This window comes from Alosa pseudoharengus, unplaced genomic scaffold (genome assembly GCF_046254945.1).
Source record: "Alosa pseudoharengus isolate Yale_2024_CS ecotype anadromous, Long Island Sound unplaced genomic scaffold, YU_APseudo_1.1 YU_APseudo_1.1_scf_14, whole genome shotgun sequence".
Lineage (NCBI taxonomy): Eukaryota > Metazoa > Chordata > Actinopteri > Clupeiformes > Clupeidae > Alosa > Alosa pseudoharengus.
The window spans coordinates 5,933,281-5,957,605 of NW_027468609.1; the positions used below are offsets into that span (position 1 = coordinate 5,933,281).

Sequence of the window (24,325 nt, forward strand, 5' to 3'; positions counted from 1 at the left end):
TTCTGAGAGGGGTGCGGACTATATTGGTGTCCAGCAGTTTCTACCCCGAAAGAAAATGAAATTCTGATTGCTAAACACACCATTTTAATGCAGTTTGGGAGGGACAGAAGAAGCAGTGCCCCTCATATGTGTGGCTCATGTGACATGTAGGCCTACATGATCTACCTATCACTTCACTATTTGACACTACCCTACATGGAGACATAGCTCATGTTATAAATCAAGAAATAATTTCAGAAATTATGTTTTGTGCATATGGGTTAGCAGGCTACAATAAATTGCCCTAACAGACAGCAGCCTAATTTCGAGGTATCACTAATACCTAAATAAATATAATAATAAAGAATACAGAACTGTAAGCTCAAATTCAAAAACGTTTGAAGTCTACCCAAACATATGCAAAGGGAATATAAATAAATTGTGTTGCATATAGCCAGCTTAATTAATGTCAATTTAAAGGTTATGATTAGCCGTTTCTATGCTTTTTCCATTAATAGTTACAGGAAGCCACGTTGTTGTTTAAACATTTGTTGCTTCTAGCCCACGTTACCTAGTTTCACTTGCTGCAGGGACACACACATTGCATGAGCGCTCATAAGCGAGTTGCATTGAGTTCTACATGCTGGAAATCTTAGTTCTCAGATGTAGAACTCAAATGTGTCTTTAGGCTACTTGACGCCTCCGTTTGTAAGATGTTCTAAATGGAACGCGATCGTATTTAAGATCTCCAGCACCGACCATAACTTAATTTCGCGGCTATGTGGACCAGTAGGTTAATTGTTGAGGAGGCCCATAGTTTGAGAAAAGCTGCAGATCATAGACAGAGAAAGCAAAATGCTCTGAGAACAGTAGCCAAGTAGCCTGACGAGCCAGACCCACAGTAGCCAAGGTCTTTCTGCACAAACAAGTGCCTTGGTGCGCGCACCCCCGCTTTCACTTTGACTCTCTGCATTTATACATTGTGACAAAAACTGTCAGTCAGACAGTGAATTTTGGTTTACTAAATTAGCATAATGCGGTAACAATTATCATTTCAATTCTATCTGAAATCTGCTCACTGCAGACTTTAGGCTATAATGCAGACCCAAGCAGCAGCACCTTGAAAGATGCACACTTTGAATTTGATCAGAGCGGCTCTGGTTCTTCACTGGCTAACTTTGATGTGATTGGCTGGATGACCATTCAATCAAATCAACAGACCTATTTGTGTCTCTTTGTGTGTGCGTTATGGTAGATACGGTTCCAACTCTTTACGGGAGTGTTTATTTCCATATTTTACTTTCATTTTAATCTGAGAAAAAAAGTGGGGGGGATAGAATCGTGTTCCAGCAAAAGTGTGTAAGTTATAACACCCACATCCCCCACGCTTGCTACGCGCCTGTCTGTAGCGTACCTTCAGAAAAAAATCAATTCTTAATGATGCTCCATGAATGCAATAAATGTATAAAATGGTATTGGATTGTACCATTGAAAGGGTGAGTGGGTCGATAGGTAATCTTCTGTGTACATGTCCTATCTTAGACTTCAACTTTTGTCTCAGGCTCCATCAAAACAAACCTTTAATCTTTTATACACACACAACATGTGTACTCATAGTTTTGTTCAAACATTTAGCTTAACATTGGATATCCTTTTAGTAGCTGACTCAGTGGATATCCTTCTGTGTTGTGTTTGATGTGCAGCTGTGTAGAAATTCCCTACTTGCTGACGGATATGCTAACAGAAACACAAACCACACACATGGCAGAAGGACACCGTATACAGTACGTCCATTGAGTTCCCCCTCATTAAAGAGTAAACATTTGAGTATCCACATCATTTCCTCTGGACAGGTTGTTAGGATGGGCAAACATCCGTGACTCACTGACTTTGGTAAGGGGCCAAGGCTGTCACGTGTTTAGTCAAGATGCAGTCAGCTTCTTGCATACACCCTCTGCTCCCTTAGAAGCCATGACAAGTTGTAACTTGTCACAAATCTTTGCCCAATTAAAAGAGCTGCTTCATATCTCAAGCAAAGCCTGGGTAGCCTGGCGAGCCAGACCCACATTAAAATGTAGGGTCTGGGCACTCACCGTTCGCAGTGCTCAGTCCGAGGGTCGGGATAATCAGTTGTCTTTCAAATTCCCTCTGCACGCAATAGGACGCAATAGGATATTTGTTTTCAAGTAGCAGGGAATTCAAGCCAAACCGTTGCAACTCTGCCATCAATCATTATGTTAAGCCCACCAAACGACTCTATACATACATGTCCTGATTAAGTTTCGATTTCTGGAGCTCACAAGCCAACGGAGAGTTGCTAGACTAGCCCTGGCAGCAAATGTAATTTGCTGCCGCTAGGGGCGCGTCTAGATTTCTAGGCTACGGTCAGGGCACTTTGATTGGTTAATCTTGAGAGACTCTCCAGTCAGAGTGACTATGAGAGTGGCCCTGGCCAGATGGCGTTGTGTCGAAAACTACGATGACAAGATGAAACTAATTCTCAGGGAACCTCCTCTGATTGAAGGCTAAATCATTGTCGACCTGTGTCAGAGACTTTCTAATGAGGAGACACAGCACTCAAAAAATCCTCCATAGAAATGCATGGGGTTAGTTTGTAACGCCAATATGGCCGTTGTCTACACATATCCCACCCCTTCCTCGGCAAAACGTCGACATGTGAATACATTGAGCCAATCATATGGTGTGTTGTGAAGACATCTTCCCAATCATGTGCTGTGAACTCGCCGCTGGAGCAAGATTGGTGTCGTGAAGCCTTGCGCACACGCATTTCTGCTGAATAGGATGCCCCATGAGTGCCCAAAAAGCGTTGCAATATGGCCGCCGAGTGGAGGGACTTGCCTAAAAGGATTTTGACATGAACTAGGACGACCCATCTTGCTACGCATTAATTATCTTTGGTTTTACCCTTGTCAGGTGCTTTTGCTCCTTGACCATACCCCTCACCTGAGCCTTGTTCCCTGATTCTCCAGTGTACTCTGTGTCAAGCTTTGTTTTTTGTGATCTTCGACTATTTTGGATTTCGTGTTGCCTCGTGTTGTTTTGAAATCTTCTGAGTGTTGGACTGTTTTTGCCCTACTATTTGTGGAGTTTGTTCCTGCCCTGTCAGAGATTCCTTATTTTTGAACTGCCCTTTTGAAGCTAAGTTTTGACATTAAAGTCTTTTCCCTTGAATTCCTGATTTGGTGTCTGCTATTGGGTCCTATCCTGCGTGCCGGTCCTCAGACCGTCACCGTTTGAGAACCGCTGCTACAGCACAATATATCTAAGACATGCGCAACTGCGCTCTGCGGTTTCACTGTGCTCCATTCATTTCTTTTGAGAAAGAGAGGAAAAAGTCTGCAACACCAGTATATGCTCCCAATAGTTATGATTGTAGTACCGCGACGTTTCGGGCCAGCTCAAGCTCATCAGACGGTCTGAGGAATGGCTTGAGCTGGCCCGAAACGTCATGAAACATTTTTTGTCCAGCACCCAGGATCAGACTTGGATGTGCGTGCGTTTTATCCTCTTTACACCATTATTTTCTTTTCACTTGTCTTGTTGTCGATGAGTTTTGGTTTGTTGTTTGGTTCCTGAGGCTGATGCATGATTGCCTATGAAATCTGCTTCCCCCCTTTCCCTTAGGCTGCACCCGATTTTCAGGAGACAAGGCCTCGCAATTATGTGCTCTCTGCCAGTGCATCTGCGGTAAGAGACCCATAGGCTGTGAGCACACACACACACACACACACACACATTCATGTATTGCCCCTGAGGTTTGAAATGCATGTGTTGACAAACACTGCTATAATCCCACTCAGACACCCCACCTGAGATGGACATGTACGCTTATTTTACAGTTTTTTTTCAATTGCTTAAGCACAATTTTGAAAACAGGGCCCATTTCTCAACACTACACACAATTAACACAACACTACACCCAATTAGCAAAATCCCTTATCTCTTTTGCCGACAAACAGTTTGGTCAAAACTATGCAACTATTTATCATAACTCTATTTTGTTGTCATATCACAAACACATCCATCATATGATCTGATTATGTTTGAATCAGTTACACACAAATGTACAAAACAATTTTGACAAAACAGGGTTTCCTGGGATATAGTTTATGCTTGATCCCCCCCCCCCTTTTCAGAAATATTGTTCAAGTAGGATTAGAGGATAATTTAGAGTACAAGAATATACTGACCAAACACAACACTTAAGACCAGACCTTTTTTTTTATCCACATTGTGAAGTACGCTACAGTTTTTCTTCAACTGATTACACACTCAATCTAAACATATCATACATTTTTTTTTACAGTACACATGTTACTATAACCCCATCACCCTATATAATACCATAACCCCATACCAAATCTGCAAAACCAACAACCCCATACCAAATCTGCAAAACCAACCACCCCATACCAAATCTGCAAAACCATAGACTAGTTCTCAGCCTTTGGGCCCTATTTTAGCAATCTAAAACACATGGTCACTAGCAAATAGCTTAATTAAATTTAGGGGGTTGTCCAGTCCACATTGGGAGTGGTTTTGTTATCAAACAGATGGCGCAACAAGGCGTTCATGGGTGTGTTTTGGGCGTAATGCCATCTGTCATTCCCTTTAACAGCAAGCAAATATATAAACAACTGGCGAAGGATTTCTGACCAGGTTTTTCTTGGTCAGTGGCATAATGATTTTAGAGGGTGTAAGATAGCAATTTTGGATTGTGCACCAGAACACACCTTCTGCCACACCCCTGGGCACAAAGCCTAATAAAACGGTGCATGGTGAAAATCTGAGAGGTTTTGCCTCGTGAAAATAGGGCCCCTAGACTCTGTTTTCAATTTCATAAAAAGCTTTTTGCAAAAGTGTCTCTTCCACTATGTGCTGCATTGCCATCCATTTCTGTTGTTGACAGAAGGGCTCACCTCTTGCCCACTGTTCAGGACTGATTGTTGAGTTTACAGTTAAGCACCTAAGTGTCTTCACACCCAGTAGTTGTGTTTAAACAATTGGTTCATGGATGTGTATTATAGAAGGTAGTGCCTTGAAATTTCATAGAGACATTATCTGAGTTTTCTGTGTCTAGAGAAATGTGTTTGGAGTTTTGTAAATCAATGTGTGTACTGTTTTGCAAAAAGTGTGATGCTGATGTGATGTGCTTATAGTTTAAGTCCTTGAGTGTAAGGTTTTGCTACAGTAACTGTGGGATACTTTTGGTTTTAGTGTTTAAGCAATTGTAAAAAAACTGTAAACACACACACACACAATGGCAGACCTCTTCTCTCTCTCTCTCCCTTTCTTTCTTTCTTGCCTTCTTTCTTGCCTTCTTTCTTGCCTTCTTTCTTGCCTTCTTTCTTGCCTTCTTTCTTGCCTTCTTTCTTGCCTTCTTTCTTGCCTTCTTTCTTGCCTTCTTTCTTGCCTTCTTTCTTGCCTTCACTCACTCACTCACTCACTCACTCACTCACTCACTCACTCACTCACTCACTCACTCACTCACTCACTCACTCACTCACTCACTCACTCACTCACTCACTCACTCACTCACTCACTCACTCACTCACTCACTCACTCACTCACTCACTCACTCACTCACTCACTCACTCACTCACTCACTCACTCACTCACTCACTCACTCACTCACTCACTCACTCACTCACTCACTCACTCACTCACTCACTCACTCACTCACTCACTCACTCACTCACTCACTCACTCACTCACTCACTCACTCACTCACTCACTCACTCACTCACTCACTCACTCACTCACTCACTCACTCACTCACTCACTCACTCACTCACTCACTCACTCACTCACTCACTCACTCACTCACTCACTCACTCACTCACTCACTCACTCACTCACTCACTCACTCACTCACTCACTCACTCACTCACTCACTCACTCACTCACTCACTCACTCACTCACTCACTCACTCACTCACTCACTCACTCACTCACTCACTCACTCACTCACTCACTCACACTCTCTCTCTCACTCAGTCTCAGACATTGACACAGATGTATATGCACACTTCAAACATATGCACGAGTCAAACATAGCACAAAGAATGTCACATCTCTCATGTGTATATTTGAAATTTGTATTGCCTTTCACACCCTGATAGTATCAGGTCAAAATGGGAATGCTCTTGCGGCTCCTGAGTCACCCGACTGTTTGCCATCGACTATTTCCTGGAAAAACCTCTGGAATCCCCCACCCACCCAAAATGCCTCACGATTAGTTTAAGTTTCCTGGTGAAAAGTGAGGATGCAATACTTGCAGTGGCTTCACGTTTAGAAACTGTTACTCATTGGCAGTCACCCCTCTTCTTTTTGCCCTCTTTCCTTCTCCCATTTTTTGTATGCCAGTGGTCAAGGGATTTTGCAGACTCTGACTCAGAATCAGAGAGAAAGGTTGTCTCATACTCTGATATGTTCTCTCTCCCTGTGGTGCAGTAGATGAGTCCTCATAGTATTACTCAAGACCCAAGATCCCCCGATTGCAGTTGTTTGTTGTTGTTGTTGTTGTAGAATACAGTAGAAGGTCGTAGGATCATAAGTACAAGGTCATAAGACATACTTTCCAAAGGAAATGTGACTGTCAAAACAGCACCGTCCTGTGCATGTAAAGACACACACACACACACACACAGAGAAAAAGTAGAAAGAAACAAATTACTAAAAAAAAATCAGTCATCAGCCACAGCATTGTATTCAATGGGAATGACCATGTCAAAGAGGAACTGCCCTGCTTCAGCTTGACAAGCCTCATGGCCCACCATTTCAATATTGACAGTAAGGCGGGGATCACATTAGCCAGCGGCAAGCGGCAGGTTTCCTATTGTTCTCTATGGTTCGGCAGCGGAACGGTGGCGTAACACTAGCGTTGAACAAGCTGAGCATTGAACTTAGTTCAACTTTCAAAGCGCAACGCGTACGCGAGCGTATTCAATTGACAAACCATTTGTGTTGCTTAGGAACAAGATAAAACTTATTACGGTCTGAGCGTTGCATTACGCTTGCCACTGCTGCTTGCCCTGCCTAATGTGACCAGGCCTCAGAGTAAAGCCCTATTCACACCAAGAACGATAACAATAACGATAACCATAACGATAAAAGCGTTCACACTAAACAACGATAAACAAAGTCTCTGCTTGTGTTAATGAATGTGACGGTTAAAATTCGATGGGTTCTGATTGGCTATTAACTTTTTATCATTCTGAAAATCGCTCTGAAAGTGATCCCCAACGATATCGTTCTTCATGTCGTTATCGTTATAGTTTATGTGTGAACGTCGTCATTCATATTAACGAGAACGATATTTATTTATAGTTATCGTTCTTGGTGTGAATGGGCCTTAAAAGAAAGCAGAGTCATTTGAGTCTAAGAGAGCGGAGTCATTTGAGTCATTGTTGATGACGAATAAGGCTAATCTTTAGCTTCAGAGTTGTTTTAGTCTTCCATGCTCCCATGCCTATTTCTGAGTATTTCTTTTTTCCCTCAGATAGAGTCTACCATTGTAGCCATACTGTTTGATTCTAGAAGTTTGTGTGTGTATGTGTGTGTGCACGCATGAGGTCTCTTTCCTAGCAATGGCATTCCAGAGCGTTGTTCCATGTTCATGCTGCAGTTGTATAACTGGTGCTGCTGCCTGAATGTTTTTTTTGTGCTTTTGTCTCTGTTTGTCTCATGCTGCATCACTAGCTGTGGAGTGAGGAGGTGGACAAAGTGAGTATTAACCCTCGCTTGGGAACTGAACATGGCTGTGATTGATGTATCCCTGTCCTGAGCCTGAATGTGTTTCTTACCCAAACTAGTGAAAAAAGAGTGAAAAGGATGCACACCTTGAAAAAAACAGGATTTTGCCATAGGGTTCTGGATTTTGGAGATTAAGTGATTAATATTAAGATTTCCCCTGAATTCGAGACATGTTTAATCTTGGGAAAGGAAGGCAATGTTGCTGGGAATTCCAGGTAAATAACTTCAACTAATTATAATGTAAATCAGGTTTCTTGGCCAAGTATACTTGTGCATGTTGTTGCTGTCTGTGTTTACGTTCCACCTCGAGCTCTCCCGGATACAGCATGTGACGTCATCCACTCCACAATCGCAAGGCTTCAAACCCAACACAGTGATGCCTTTTTTGTGACCTCTGGCGACTTCAATCACATAACACTGGATTCACCACTCACAAATTTCTACCAGTTTGTTGACTGCCCTACAAGGAAAAACAGGACAATAGACCTCATGTATGCAAACGTGAGGGATGCATACAGTGCAAACCCCCTTCCCCCACTGGGAAAGTCAGACCACAACCTCATTCATCTCCAGCCAATGTACAAGCCCAAAGTACAGAGGCTACCAGTTGCCACACGCACCTTCAGGAAGTGGACACCTGAAGCGGATGAGGCTCTGAGAGACTACTTTGAGTGCACTGACTGGAGTGTGTTACAGAATGGAGAGGACTTCGAGGAGGTCACACAGTGCACAACTGACTACCTGAACTTCTGTATGGACATTGTTGTTCCCACCAGAACTGTACGCTGCTTTCCCAATAACAAGCCTTGGATAACCAGCAATGTCAAGACTTCTTAATAGGAAAAAGATGGCGTACAGAGAGGGGGACATGGCAGAGCTGAGGCGCGTGCAAGAGGAACTCAAAGTCAAGCTGAAGGAGGCTAAGAAAGACTACAGAAGGAAGGTGGAACAGAAGTTGCAGGAAAACAACATGAAGGAGGCATGAGACGGCATGAAAATTATCACTGGCCTGAAGAAGAGCAGCAGCTCTGTGGAGGGGGGCCTGGACAGGGCGAACCAGTTGAACCACTTCTACAACAGGTTTGACTGCCCTGCTCCAGCTCCAATGGGAGTGGTCTGTCCACCACCCCCAGCTGACTCAGACACTGCTCTTGTTTGCGTGCCTGCCCTACCCCCACTTCCCAGCCTCCCAGTCTCTCCAGCTCTGCATCCCCGTGACACCCAACGACCTAAGCCACCATCAGTTCACGCCCTGCCCCCGCCTGACGCCTCCTTGCCTGTGCCTGTTGAGTCGTCCACGACTCTGGCAGCCTTGACAGGGACATCAAGGTGGTCATCCCCCAGCCCCAGCCCCCACCACCACACCCCCCCTCAATACCAGTGCAACACTCACCTCCACCATCACAAGCTATTGTACCCCCACCATCACTGGATATTGCACCCCTCCCCCACATTGCGATCATGAACAATGAGGCGACAACAACCTCGGTCAACAGCCATTAGACACACAGATCCCAGATGCACCCCCCCCCTCCCCTTACACCCCCCATCATCACAGCAAATCAAGTGAGAGCTAAACTAAAGAAACTGCACACAAATAAGGCAGCAGGGCCTGACAGACTGTGTCCAAGGCTACTCAAGGACACATTCTCACCTAGACAAGGGGTGCTGTCAGAATCATGTTCTTTGATTTCTCAAGTGCTTTTAACACCATCCAACCCCTTAGACTGGGAGACAAGCTCTTGCAGATGGGTATGGACGCTCACCTGGTAACCTGGATTACAGATTACCTGACTGAGCGACCACAGTTCGTCAGACTGAAGAACTGTCTCTCTGACACTGTGATCAGCAGCACTGGAGCGCCACAGGGAACTGTGTTCTCTCCAGTCCTGTTCACCCTGTACACATCTGACTTCTGCTACAACTCATGCCACATGCAGAAGTTTTCGGACGATACTGCAATTGTGGGGTGTATCAGGAACGGGCAGGAGGAGTACAGGAGCCTGGTGGAGGACTTTGTGCAATGGTGCAAACTCAATCATCTCCAACTCAACACTTCAAAGACCAAGGAGATGTAGTGGATTTCCGCAGGTCTAAGCCCACTCTGCTACCAGTCTCCATTGATGGGGTCAATGTCGAGGTGGTAAGCACCTACAAGTACCTGGGTCTCCACCTGGACAATAAACTGGACTGGTCAACCAACACTGACGCACTCTACAAGAAAGGGCAGAGCAGGCTGTACTTCCTGAGGAGGCTGCGCTCCTTCAATGTGTGCAGCAAGCTCTTCAGGATGTTCTACCAGTCTGTTGTTGCCAGCGTCCTCTTCTGTGCAGTGGTATGTTGGGGTGGAAGCACAAAGAAGAAGGATGCGGGGCGACTGGACAGGCTGGTAAGGAAAGCTGGCTTTGTAGTGGAACTGGAGTGCATCACTTCAATATCTGACAAAAGGTCATCTACTCCCAAGGATTAAAGTTCTCCGTCATAGGACGGATTTCCGTCAATTTGATTTTAGAAATGTCATATTTGAGATCGATGCAGATCCGATGAGAAAAAAAAAGGAGGGGGGGGGGGGACTGTCACCTTTGCTTTTCCTTTTTTAAGGCAACTACAAATATTAGGTAAATGTTTAAAGACCTAATGTTCTTGAGAACTTTCTGTGTCTCAATCCGTGACCGCTCAAGACGATACGTCCTATACGGCCTACGTCAGCCATGAGTTTCGCTTTGTATGTTGTAGCTACACACTTGTCTCGGGCGTTTGCTTAAAAAAAAGAACACGTATGGAGGACTATAACGGTCTTAAAGTTGGATTATAGTGACACAATCGAGACAGCTGATGAGGTTGGCCAATCCGTTTAACTTTTTTGGATATGATATTGTGAGCTCTATGTGCGAATTCGGAGGCTGTGTTCTTTCCGTGCATCAATGTAGACACTTACTATCGCGAACTCTTGTCAGGGGAGGTCATTCATTTTGGGTGTCACCTATGACTTGAACAGATAGCCTGCTATGCCACCCGATGTAGGCTACTATTATTGTTACAGTTTTTAATCAATGCAACTTAACATTATGTGTAAAGCGACGCAATATAAACCGTAGCCTATGCAATTTATTATCCCGTCTGTTATGACATACAACAATGTTTTTCACAATTTGCGACGGAAGGTTTTGACTGAGCGTGTCGAGTAAGGGGGTCAGTCGTGTTTGTGACGCACAGACAGCCTTGTAGCCTATTTTGCTTAGGCCTCACTTTTAACGACAATAGGTTGTGAGTGTATGTTGACAAAAAATAACCATACAATTAAAATAGTCAACTTAAAACTTTGCTATAAAATATTATTAATTTATAGCACAAAACCATAACCAGTGGGCCTACCAGAACCTCGCATATTAGCGTCATGATTTGTGTGCGTCTATTTGGCAAGGCCACTAGCTGTCATGGATGCGTTGTTGCTAAAGGAAGGCAGGTGTCAAAAGTTAAAAAATAAATGCAGATGGGCAGCTGTTGGAAACGGGGGAGAACTAACAAGCCATGGTGTAAAGAAATTAAAGTGCCAGGAGTTTGCTTTTGCGCGGTTCGCTGCAAGAAAATTGTTTATGGATGCAATAGGAAAACGTTTTAGCACGCCACCAATCAGAAGACCGCCATAAGGTTAACGTTCGTGCACTTCAGGACATCTTCCCTACCTGGTGCAACTAGCCACCACGACAGAGGTAGGCTACGTTTATCTATGGCTGACCGTTTTTACGTTTAGAAAGTAGGCTACGCATGTTCTTTCATAGCGCAACACGACCTGTCCTTAACCATATCGCAACCTCTTGTCAAACCTTATACAATCTGTTGCTGAAGACAAAAGCGCCGTCTCCAGATTGTCGTTACAAATGCGCAGACCTCCTGCATGAGCACACACAGTATTGCTGCTCATTGGAAAACTGAGTTGTCTGTAAAACTCAAAATTACCATGTTATCATTAAATGCGGATGAGGCAACAAATGGAAATATGAACAATATCTAGAATGTTCTGATTTGTTACTTTGATGAGGAAATGGGAAGTCTTGCAAACTTGATTTTATAGATTTTACTTGGTGTTGAATTGCATATTAACAAGAAAAAAATCTCCCCTTTAAACACTTTTGGCCTGAAGTAATTAAATAAGAGTGTGTTAAAGCCTTTCTACAATATTGCTGCAGTAGAAAAGAACAGCAATGGCTAATCAGCAATGGTCAGGGATGGTACTAAAATATATTTTTGTTCATCAGGAAAACTCAATCTCAATCAAGAACACTCTCAATTCGCCTTATTCACATGGCGGCCATTGGCGGCTAAAACGAGGCTACAGGGTACACAAACCATAGGATTGTTATGTTCTATGCATTCACCTGTAGGTGGCATTAATTATATAGTAAGTGTACCCTGTAGCCTCGTTTTGGTTTAAACAATGGCCGCTGTGTGAATAAGGCGAATACTCCCTTTACTTTGCTGTTTGCATCTTTTTGTACATTAAAAACCAATAGGTCGCGACCGCAAAAGGGGTGCTATCTCTATAGGTAGATATGAACAACGTATGACTTATGGCCTGAAAAAAGTTCAGTCAAACGATTTTTTTTCACTTTAATCCCTGTACTCCACAGCACTATTGTTAACTCATTGAGTGCCAAAAACGTAATATTAAGTTTTTCCTTCCCATGCGTTGAGTGCCAAAAAAGTAATATTACGTTTTTACCTTTTTTTTTAAATTATGAAACTAGAGACTCTAACACACCTTATATGTGATTTTGGGAACTCTGTGATGAATGGAAATGAAATATATGACGATCGAAAACTCATGAAAACGCACAATCTGGACATTTTATCTGGACATTAATCATAACTCGGTTGCCGCTTTGGGTCGAATCAGTGACACATGCACGTCAGCTCAAAACCAGGCCATTTTCGTGGGTCTATCACTAGGTGGCAGTCTCGCTAGGTCACTTCCCGGAAACTTTACAGGCAACACTTCATATTTTATGAAAGACGTTATATCTCCATTTCTAGAAAAAAAAAAGGGATTTTGATGAAAACTAGCCACTGTATAGCTTGCGATTTCTCAGGAACAGAAGTGTGTAGAAATACACGGTTTGCACCCACTGAGAGCTTAAAGTCTCACCTTTCAAACGAGCCATTGTATGTGTTCATAGCTATAACACAGAATATGCTGTGGCTGTACAAAAATCATCAACAATGGTCTAGATTGCTGGCACTCTGACAAAGCTTCCGAAAACAGCTTGGCATTCAATGAGTTAAGCAGAAGAGCCTGATCAGCTGGAGACTTCGCTCACTGCCTTGCATAACAGACAGACTGAGGAAGTCATTCGTCCCCAGGGCCATTGAACTGTTCAATGCTTCACTTAAGGGAAGAGGTGAAATAGACTTCTCTGCATAGTCTGTCGGCCTCTTCACCACCTCCATGTCTTGAACTGTCTGTCCACTAGCCACTTTTTACCACTATATTCTGACTCACTGTTTGTGTGCTATATTAGCACATATGCACAACCCCTCCCTCCATGCCACAGCCGAACTGTGACCACACTTATATCTTATATACTTATATATTATAGTTATATAATATATATATAAATATAGATAGATAGATAGATAGACTTTATTCTTTCACTGTTGCACTCATTTGCACCATCACCATGACACTCATTCACACAGAGCACCTTACCTTACCTTATGCAGAGAGAGTCACAGGCTCAGTCCCTGCTTCAGTCATTGCAAGCACATCTTGATTGATTAATCACCCACTATGTGGATACTGTTTTTAGAATTGATTTAGATTAAGGGTTATTTAGTATAATTTGTATTTTAGTATATTCTTTATCTTCTACTGCCCTTATTGCTTAGTTGTGTTTTTTATATTATATACTTTTAATTACTTTTCTGCTGTTAGTGAATGTGCGTGTGTGTTGTCTGTATGCTACTGTGACCTTGAATTTCCCCTGGGGATCAATAAAGTATCTATCTATCTATCTATCGATCGATCGATCTGTGTATTCACTAATACACGGATGGGATAAATGCGATCGATCGCATTTATCCCATCCGTGTATTAGTGAATACACAGAGCACGCAGTGAACACACAATGAGGTGAAGCACACACTGCGGCCATGGCAACCCTCCGGTAACAAGCCCGAAGCTGAGTAGGCCACGACTGCCCCTATGCCCAGGTTATTTTAAGCAATGCTAAGTCAGCCTGCAACAGATGGGTCAAAATGTGATGGGTCAAAGGGTGTTGCCAGCCACAATAGAGGTGAAATCCCATAAGGCAGACTTGGAGCATGCATTTGCTTTGTAAGGCCTTTGTGTTTTACCGGGGCACTAGACACACACACACACACACACACACACACACACACACACTCACACACCAGACTGCTTTATCAAAAGGTTCTCATGTTCGTATGTCTGCTCTATCATAAATCATAAATGAGAGAGAGGAAGTGCACAATTTGAGTTACACTGTTGCAAGCGGCTGTTTTCCCCTCAAACTCACAAATGTTTTCCCCTCAAACTCACGAATGCTGTCTTCTCCCAGGCTGGTGACCTTTAAGGAAACACGCCATAGGAAATGGGTGGGGTGGGGGTGGGGCAGATGGTAGACAGATTTTATCCTTCCCCCTCAACCATGAAAATGAGAAAATGGAAAATGACTAATTCAGTATTGTGACCGTCATGGGGTACTGTACATCTGGACCACCAGCATTACAAGCCTGAAAGGAATCTGAGAAACAACCCTTTGTGATCAGCAGGAACATTAATGACTAAGCTATAAAATCAAATGATTCATGCTTCAAATTCCCAGTCAGTCACCTCTTAGATTCCTGCCACGCAATGTTTGTGTGTGTAGGGGTTTGGAGTGTGAAACTAGACCAAACAGTGAACAAATAACAAACAAACAAACAAATAAATAAATAACCTATGCCGCCTGGGGAAGGGTGATTGGACTGCTTACGTGGAATGTGACACAGTCAAGTCAAGTCAAGTCGAGTTTATTTATATAGCGCATTTCATACACAAAGGGTCATTCAATGTGCTTTACATAAACAAAACCAAACAATAATAACAAATAAAAGCATATAGTCAAAGAAAAGTTAAAAGGTAAAGATCATAATAAAAAGAAAACATAAAACACAAGGTAAAATCATTTAAAAATAAAGAATAATTAGTAAGCAAAAACAAAAGGCACATGATTTCCATTACATAATTTTTTTATCGAGGTGATTGACATTAAGTTATGTCTTCAAGTTCCTGTGATGCTTTCTGCAAGAATGTTTATTTTTGATTCTTGTGTGTCTGTGTGTGCTCACGCAGGCCGAGCATGAGTTGCGTGTAGCCCAGACAGAGTTTGACCGGCAGGCCGAGGTGACCCGGCTCCTTCTGGAGGGCATCAGCAGCACCCATGTGAGTCAGCTCCTCTGCCCAGATGACCTCCTCCGCTCTCTCTGTCCCACTCACTTCCTCAAACCCTTTGTTGTTGTGTGGGTGGAGATCCCATGTAATGATGTTAACCACTTGTTTTTTTTTCACCAAATGAGTAAAAATGCAAAATGGGTGTTTACTTGGATAAAACCAGTGGTTGATAGGGCTGTGTTGTAATTTTTCACTATAATTTGAACCATGTGTTGACTGGGTTTTTGGGACTTTTCTAAGAAGGCTGGACAATTCTATCAACACTAGCACGGTTTTGAATGTGGTTAAGGATGGGTCTGAGAAAGGGCCTGCAGTAAGTAAGAGATATCAGCCACTGAGATGTCCAAATATATGGAATTGATAGACGAGGCGGAGGCAAAGAACTTCATGAATTCTGTATATTGGGACACCTCGAAGGAAACAAACCGACTTGTTCAGTTTGTTGTACAAGTTTCTTTGGGCCTGACAGTGATAACCAAAGAATCTTTGGTGATAACAGTGGACAGGAAAGATTCTAGAGCGCTCCGCTCTAGAATCTTTGGTGGACAGTTAGCTTGTTTACAGTTGATTTCATTATTGCAAAGCCTGCTCATTTACTTTGGTTGTTATAGTTACCATTCAGTGAGCATTAATATGGAATGTGATTAAACTTTTTTACCAGCTCTACCTCATACCGTTATTCAGAAATAATAGGCACCCTACCAGCCAATCAGAACAGATTATTTCTTCTCTCTGGGTGATAATGTTCATATCATATGCACAGTTATATGTATCCTGATACAGTTGTGTACTCTTTGTTGGGTTGTCAGGTGAACCACCTGCGCTGCCTGCATGAGTTTGTGGAGGCCCAGGCCACATATTATGCCCAGTGTCACAAGCATATGCAGGAACTCCAGAAGGAACTAAGAAGGTAATGGAACCACCAAGGGTTCAAATACGTAGCTGGGGGAAATAGAATCTACGCTCAAGCCACAATATATGAGATTATTTCAGTAATATGGCTTCAGTAATTCAGTTATCTAATGTGTGTGTTGTTATGTAATATGTAGTGCGGTCACCATATTGTTTTTTTTTTATATATAGCTAGTCAGTTAAGCAAGCTCCGAGAGGCCATAGGTTAAACTGATTTTAGAACAGTTAAGGGGTGTTGTTAGGCACAACACACAGCGTTGTGCCTAGAACCTCCCTTAGCTGTTCTAAAATCAGTGTAACCTATGGACTAGAAGTGGCTGATTGATTTTCTAAAACGGTTACAAAATTTGGCAAGATTTCATAAAATAAAGGCACAGCAAAGAGAAATGTAACAATTTATTCATAGATAATCATTCTTCCGGCAAAAAATATATCTCCTCTATCAGAATGGTTGCCAAGTAACATCGTGATGCAGCAACTTTTGTATGAATTTGAGGTGCCACAGTCAGTGACGGACTGGGATTAAAAAACGGCCCTGGCATTTTCACCAACCAGCGGCCCACACGGGGACGCGCATGCACGCGCATGCACGCGCCTGCATGTGCCCGCAACACACAGACATAACTTCACATGCACGGACATAACACGTTTGTAGCCCCATTGGTGATGAACTCTAACTTTAATATGTATAAAGACTGAACCAAGAACATGGATATATCATTGCACAACTCCAAAAAAATGAATGCAATATGAAATATGAAAATGAAAAAAGAATAGCCTAGAATACATGGATTTCTATGTAACGTCAAGAAAACATGCGTGCGCAAGAGGCAGAAAGCACCATAGAACAGCATAGAGCAGTGCTCTCCATGAAAAGAACAAAATTAGTTTTTGTGCTGAAAACTGCACCAATTCGAAATCACGATGGTTAGAGAATGTTCAATATGTTGAATATCCCTAAAGGAATGCATGTCTTCGCCAAAAATGACAAAATATGATGTTAATGCAAATGAACTGCAAACTCTGAAATATAGCCTGAAATGAGATGTTACTATCATTGAGACAACAGCTGGACCAGGGGTATAAAAAAATTACGATTGTAGCTTACAGCAGCCGACTATTTAAGTCAAGTTTATAACGTTGTGGTACCAAGCGTCTTCTGCCCCACGGCTGCGCGCGAATGTAGTTTTGTTGATAAACGGGAAACCCATCAGAGCAGCCGCTCCACAAATGTGTCTTAATTAACGTCATGCAGTTAACAAGGTGCGAAGGAGCTTGCTCTTCTCCGCAACCCTGTCTATCACGTCATCAGCATCCAAGTTCATTATAGGACCTCTTTCTCTGTCGCCATCAGCATAAAGGCCTCCAAATTATCCTGTGACAATCGTGTCCTTAGATTCTTGATGAATTTAAGAGTGGAAAAACTCCGTTTGCATGCCACTTGAGTACATGACAGTGTTAGTAGGAATTCATTTGCTAACCATATGTAGTTGTAGGCACAGGTAAAGAGGTTTAACTGCTGGAGAAGGAAATAGCAACAGATTGCACAATTCTTGCAGGTAGCACATTTCTTGCTCACCAGGTTTATTTCTGTATCTTCCTATATCTCCGCGGCATCATCAAAGTCCGACGCTTTGACTGTATACTCGTTTAGAGGAGACTTTTTCAGACTGTCCCAGTGTGTGGCGAGATGTGTCAATTCCGACTGTAGATTTTCAACCGTAGCACCTTCACTGAATTTAAGCAGACATTCTCTTATGTTCCGAAGTGCATTTGAGGGCAGTTTATTAGCTTTTATAAGGGTAAAATTCCGAGGATCAAGGCATGCTAGATCGGCAATTCCCTGTGCTGAAGGAAGTAGACGCATTCGGTTTTGAAATTCCCAGAAGTCATTGCTTCATGTAGCCTAACTTTTGTAAACCAATAATAAAATAAAAGATACAGGCAACATATTTATTGTATTCCAAATTCAAACAATGCACTTTTAAATCATTTGATTGAATAAGATTACAAAATAATGTAAACTGATGTAAATATTGAGGGTCACCATGACTGTAGTGTAGAGACTCATGTCTGGTATAAATACTGATCAGTTTCCTACAATGAAGGAAGAAAAGGGAGTTCGAGATAAATGGCTTATTCGAAGCCATGTAACACTATTGATGCTTGATAGAGGGCCGAGAAATATTGTAGAACCGTCTTTACGATAAATGGGCCGCGCAAACCCGATAAGCATGCCGGCCCACGAGGGGCCGCGGCCCTTCTGGCATCTGCCCAAATGCCAGACCGTCCAGTCCGTCACTGGCCACAGTAATATAGAATGAAATGCAGTCAACGTGAAGAGTTGTGTTGAGTTTTACAACGGCATTGAACGCTTTTCAACTAATCATAATCAAGGACTGGAACTATCAGTTTTACCCTGTTCTGGAGAAATGTTTTCCATCAAACTGAGTGTACTGGAATATTTAAATGTTTGCCAGGCCATAAGGCCTCTGAATTAAACAAAGCTTAAAAAAAGCATTAACTTTCAAACATGCCTTACAACTATTTACAGTGTAGTGATCAGTGACTATTTTTGACCAGCTTCTGATGAAACCTTTGATTTAAGCGAAGCTTGAAAAAGCATTGACTTTCAAACACGCCTAACAAGTATTTACAGTGTAGTGATCAGTGACTGTTTGTCTCTTTCTTCAATGCTGACAGTGCGAATGGGGACTCGTAAGTATCAGGTCCAACATGTCCAGAGAAAAGTGTTTTAGCAGGCATTCTGACTTTATGAATTCAAGCATTTGTCTTGTCTTATATGTTTGTTTAGTGTGGTTCCTGTGTTTGTTTACTGTGGCTCCACTAAAGTTAAATTAGGCCTACTATAGATTCTTTTGGTTAGCTTGATGAATTGAGATTAGAGATTCTTTTGGTTAGCTTGATGAATTGAACATGAGCCAGCACTCACAGACATCCTCATGATTCCTGTTGCCTTTGTGGCCACAGGATTCCGAATGCTTTCACCGGAAGCCCTTCCACTTCGGCTGTGTTGGCTGGCCCCTCTGGCCTGTCCAGCAGTTCCCTGCCTGGGGCCTCTCCCCCAGCCCGTCCCCCTGTGAGCAGCGGTCACAGTGGTCTGGAGGCCAGCACGCTGAAGATTGAGGAGGTGCAGCCACCTGCTACAGGCACACGCAAGGCCAAGGTCCTGTACGACTACGACGCGGCCGACACCAGCGAGCTCTCCCTATTGGCTGATGAGGTATGGTGCAGTTTAAACCCACCATTTTTCTTTGCTACAGAGGCTCAAAAGATGAGTTGCTTGTTTTTGATTTTCCCTCTGGAGAGGGGCGTATTGTTATCATCTCAGATGACCTCATCAGCTCAATGTTCTTGGCTTGCATTGAAAAAAGCATTTTGCTTGTTAGATCTTCCATGTCAGGAGGACACAACACACATTTTTTTAATGATATTTTATTTTCGAGGGCTTTTGAGATCTGGGGTTATTACCTTATAGCAGGGGTGTCCAAACTACGGCCTGCGGGCCCAATGCGGCCTGCCACGCACTTTAATCCGGCCCGCCGAGCATTTATTAGTTTATCATAGATCCGGTCCGCCACGCATTGTTAAATCCGGTCTGCCGAGCATTTAATTATAGGCCGCTCGCTATTTTCTTCCAGCGATAGACAACGTTGTGGTTAACTTTAGGCTACTGCAAACTGCTTTACACTCTTCTTAGAGAACGTTTGCAATGTCAATGTCAAAACAGCTTGTTACATCGAGATACATAGTATCTCCATTGCAGCAGATCTACAGTAACTATGTTATGCTACTCCATTTAATTTAAACACATTTGAGCGTGCACAAGAGGGAGAGAGCACAGCAGGTTCCAGCTGGCTTGTCATTATTGATAATTGATATCTCCTTTTTATAATAAACTAAAAGAAATTGCGATGGCAACAGTATAGTTCCCACTACTGACCAATTTATAAACTGTAAGAGGGCACAGCCATTGGCACAGCACTAGCCATAGGCTATTTGAGTGGAGCTGGCAAAAGAGTCTTAAAGTGACAGTGCACCATTTATAAATGAATTAAACAGCATCAAATTAACAGTATTTCTTAAGAAATAAATTTTCTACAACAAAATTACTTTGTCATTTAAATGATACAAAACGTTATATATATTATTTTTTGCCAATTTTCAAAACCCTATTGTGGCCCTTTTGAGCGTGTGGACTTCAATCACATGTCATTTATATCTACAGTCCCTCTGTTTCAAGTTAACATGCGTGCCATTTGATTTATATAGTCACAGCAAATGCAATTAAATGAAAATGACTACAGCAAAATTTTGAGAAGAAACCCGTGGAAATCATTGGAGAAAATCAAGGATCATACTGTCCATAGAAACCAATAGAAATGTAAAGTGAGTAAACTTGAGCCTATTAGAAATGGACTGATATTTCTCCGGAATGATAGATGCGCAGTCACTATCAAACTTTCCTATTCAGTTTATCTAGCTTATCTAGACTATTTAAAGTAAAGGGGACAAACAAGGTTGTTGGATATTTGGCTGCCTCAACTGGCAGCGTGAGCATTTAAATCAAATGCATAGCCTAATCATGTCATTGTGGCAGGAAGCAAACTCATTATATTAATTAATAGAATGCGTTACGTTTTTATGTGTTTATGTGTTGGATGGTGGGGGTACGCGAGCCGAGTCGGAATGTAGGCGGTGGTACGCGGGGGGAAAAGTTTGGGAACCGCTGTTCTAGAACAAACGGTGGTGCTTGGGTAACAATTAGTAAAAAACTCGTGGTCATAGTGTGTACAATTTGACATTTCATTTTTTGTCTTAGTTGCTTTGAAACATTTCTTGAATCATTAACATTTGCACAACAGTACCGGTAAATGCATTTCTTTTAAACCAGTGTTTCTCAAACTTTTTCAGACCAAGGACCACTTAACCAATTAAAAGAAAGTCACGGACCACCTAGCAAAAAAACATAGACCTGACAGTATTACACAATAGGCCTACTCACTGAACCACCTTGCTTATTGTCTTTGCACCTTGCTTATTGTGTATTCATATAATTTAAACTGGCATAGCTTATATAGGCAGTGTTGCAGAACTATTTGGATTTAATTACGAGTTGGTTCAATATTGCAAACAACTCATCTATTATATTTTACCACATCTGCTCGTGGACCACTTGGGATAGTTTGTGGACCACACTTTGAGAAACACTGCTTTAAACAATTTGTACGAACTGCACTATGCAGTGGATTACCTGCTAATGCGTGTAACTTGCTCAAAATATTTAGTTTATGTCTCAAAAGCAAATATTTATACCAATCAACATGTCACTGCCATCAGAATGACAAGTGCTTGTGCCATTGTTTATAAAATGCTAAGTCATTTTGTCAATATAACGGTTAACTCTGTAGGCATTTTCTTATATGAACTATGGGTAAGATTGTGATGTTACACATTATATGTGGGAGATTTTAGGAGATTGGCCAGGATTCATATTTACAGTGCACTTTTATGATACTGTTTGTATTGCAGTTTGTTGCCAGATGTCATTCATTGTCATATGAAGGCCAGACAGGTTTCCATTATTGTAATATTTTACAGTAGGGAGAAATACACAAAATTTGAAATATAAATATTGGAAACGCCCCTTTGGAGGTATACATGCCGTGCTCTTCCATATGTGTAAATGGATAAATGTATGTATGTATGTACAGTATGTACTATATGTATGTCCGTACAGTATGTATATGTACTTGACAATTGAAGCATTATGACATTAACTTCTGAGTTTCAAAAGCTAGTTGATCACTGGTTGATCTTACATTACCCTTTCTTGAAGTAAAAATGTATTTATCAATCCAGGTGGACCTTTGCCAAAACAAGAGTAATAGAAATGGCAAACTTTAGCATGTTATGAGCAATTAACTAATGCCAATATGTTTTTGTGAGTCGGACAACAGATCAGTTGCATGGATGTGATTGATTGTTACCAACAAGATAAGTGACTGATGTAAAAACAGCAGTTGTACACAATCAATTGCATTGATGTGCCAAAGCATTTGCTGATTGATCAATATAATGAGAAATGCATTTTTTGAACTGCAGAAGTAACTAGATGATGTGGAGGTTGAACAAGTACTGAGATTTTTTGAGTGTTTGCCTTTATTTAAATAAGACCGGTTAGAGTGAGCGAGCGAGTGTGTGTGTGAGAGAGAGATAGATATATTTGATGGATATATTTGATTGAGAGAATATATTTGATGATGTGTGGACTGACTTGCCCCATGTTTCTCTGCCCTGTCCAGCTCATCACAGTGTACACAGTGCCTGGCATGGATCCTGACTGGCTGATCGGAGAGCGAGGCAACCAGAAAGGCAAAGTACCGGTCACGTACCTGGAGCTGCTCAGTTAGACCTCAGGCTGGACCAATCCAAATACACACCAAGGACTCGCGTATGTGTGTGTGTGTGTGTGTATAAATAAATATGCAGCACACACAGACTCACAAGGACATATTTAAACACACTTATATTTATAAGGGCATACATTCCCACAGAGACACATCTGAACTTACATGTACTATCCATACACAATATATACAAATGCACACACAAAGACATACACATGCTCAGAAACTCATAGGCGCTAGTATGTTCTAGCTAATAAAAACAGTTTTTGAGATGCAATTGCAGAGGTAAAGCACAGGAAAATGGTAGCAGACACAAAAATCCTTTGACCCGGAATGCATGTGAAGTTTACCAAACTGATCCGCTAGGGCATCACACATTTTCTTTCGTGACCCTTAAGTCTATACTGATTTACCCACGCAAACACACTCAAAAGTGTGATTAATGCATATTACAGTTATGACCCTGGGCGTATAAGATTGTTTTTTTTTAAGATTTCAGATGTTTTATTTTTGTGCATTCTGCTCCCGCATAGACACGAGCCCTTGCATTTGTGTATTTATGTTACTTGATTGATTTGCCGATGTGTCCTTGAGTGTGCTCCCTTGTTCCTGTGATAATACGTAGGCCTGCCCAACCAGGTCGACTCTCCAGCTGAGCAGCCAGTGGTTCCCAACAGGGTTGAGCTATTGGGATTTGTTGATGTGTGTTTGTGAGTGGTCTGCATTTCTTTGATTGAATGTGGTATTGTAATTCAAATGAGCATTTCTTCTTTACACATTTCTGTTGCACTATTAAGCTGCTCTGTTTGTGTTGGGCTGTCTGTCTGTCACTCCTTGTTTGATGTGGGTATTTGTTTGGTGCAAAAAAAGATTTACAGTACTCGTTTTGACCATAAACTTTGTATAATTTTTTAAAGAGTCCAGCAATTTGTGATTAATTGTGACCATTACTTCTCCCTTTCACTGTGATGTTTGGTCTCTCCTGTCCTCAAAATGTTTTGTGTACTTAATTCCTGTTCTTAAACAGATGTGTATGGAATGAAATGACTTGAATATAATAAAGATAGCTTTATTGAGTCATGTTTTAATTGATTTTTTTGTGGTTGTGTGACAGGACCCCCAGGTTATCCAACTAAATGGACGCAGACAGAGGCAATAGTATATATAAAAATGTATTTATTTTTCTTAGTTGGTAGGGGTGAGCAAGAGGACAAAACAAGACCAAGCAGACACACACTAATCAGCACCCATGGAATGCTTCTGAGACACACACACACACACACACACACACACACACACACACACACACACACGATAGCAAGGGTTACAATAAACCTAATATGAACTAGTTACAATAAACCTAATATGAACTAATACTGTCTGGGACATAGACCCCTATGACCCAGGAGTAACAGTCTACCTTGTGTGGATGCACTAAGTCAGGGGTTACAGGGAACCCAATATGAACTAATACTGCCAGGGCCTAGACCCCTATGGCCCCAGAGTAACAGTCTACTGTGTGGATGCACTTGCCAACCACGACAAGCACCATGTAAATAAAACAGTGTTTCTGTTCAGTCAGCATAGATAAAACCAAACAAAATGAAAATAAACCAATACCATACATCAAACGAGGTGTAGAATTCTGGGCCGATGTTTGGGAACATCCGAGGAACATCAGACATAACATAGGCCGAGGGAGACAGCATGTCTGCCTATTCGGGCTGGTATCTCCATCTGGCCAGAGCCGGGTTTTGTACACTGGTTGGCTCCT

The 24,325-nt window shown here is 42.0% G+C and overlaps 1 protein-coding gene across 3 annotated transcripts in view; it reads left to right on the forward strand.

The window, feature by feature from the left end:
- sh3glb2b (SH3-domain GRB2-like endophilin B2b) overlaps window positions 1-23,627 on the forward strand; it is a 37,800-nt gene extending 14,173 nt beyond the window's left edge. Inside the window, exons 6-11 of one of the 3 annotated variants that reach the window (XM_076283602.1) lie at window positions 3,625-3,687; window positions 7,702-7,725; window positions 15,110-15,199; window positions 16,018-16,118; window positions 19,112-19,364; window positions 22,447-23,627. In XM_076283602.1, the coding sequence (XP_076139717.1) occupies window positions 3,625-3,687; window positions 7,702-7,725; window positions 15,110-15,199; window positions 16,018-16,118; window positions 19,112-19,364; window positions 22,447-22,554 (639 nt within the window). In that variant the 3' untranslated portion in view covers window positions 22,555-23,627. The remainder of the gene's footprint in view (window positions 1-3,624; window positions 3,688-7,701; window positions 7,726-15,109; window positions 15,200-16,017; window positions 16,119-19,111; window positions 19,365-22,446) is intronic. The other 2 variants (XM_076283603.1, XM_076283604.1) reach the window with 2 other exon arrangements.
- Window positions 23,628-24,325: the final 698 nt, after the last annotated feature.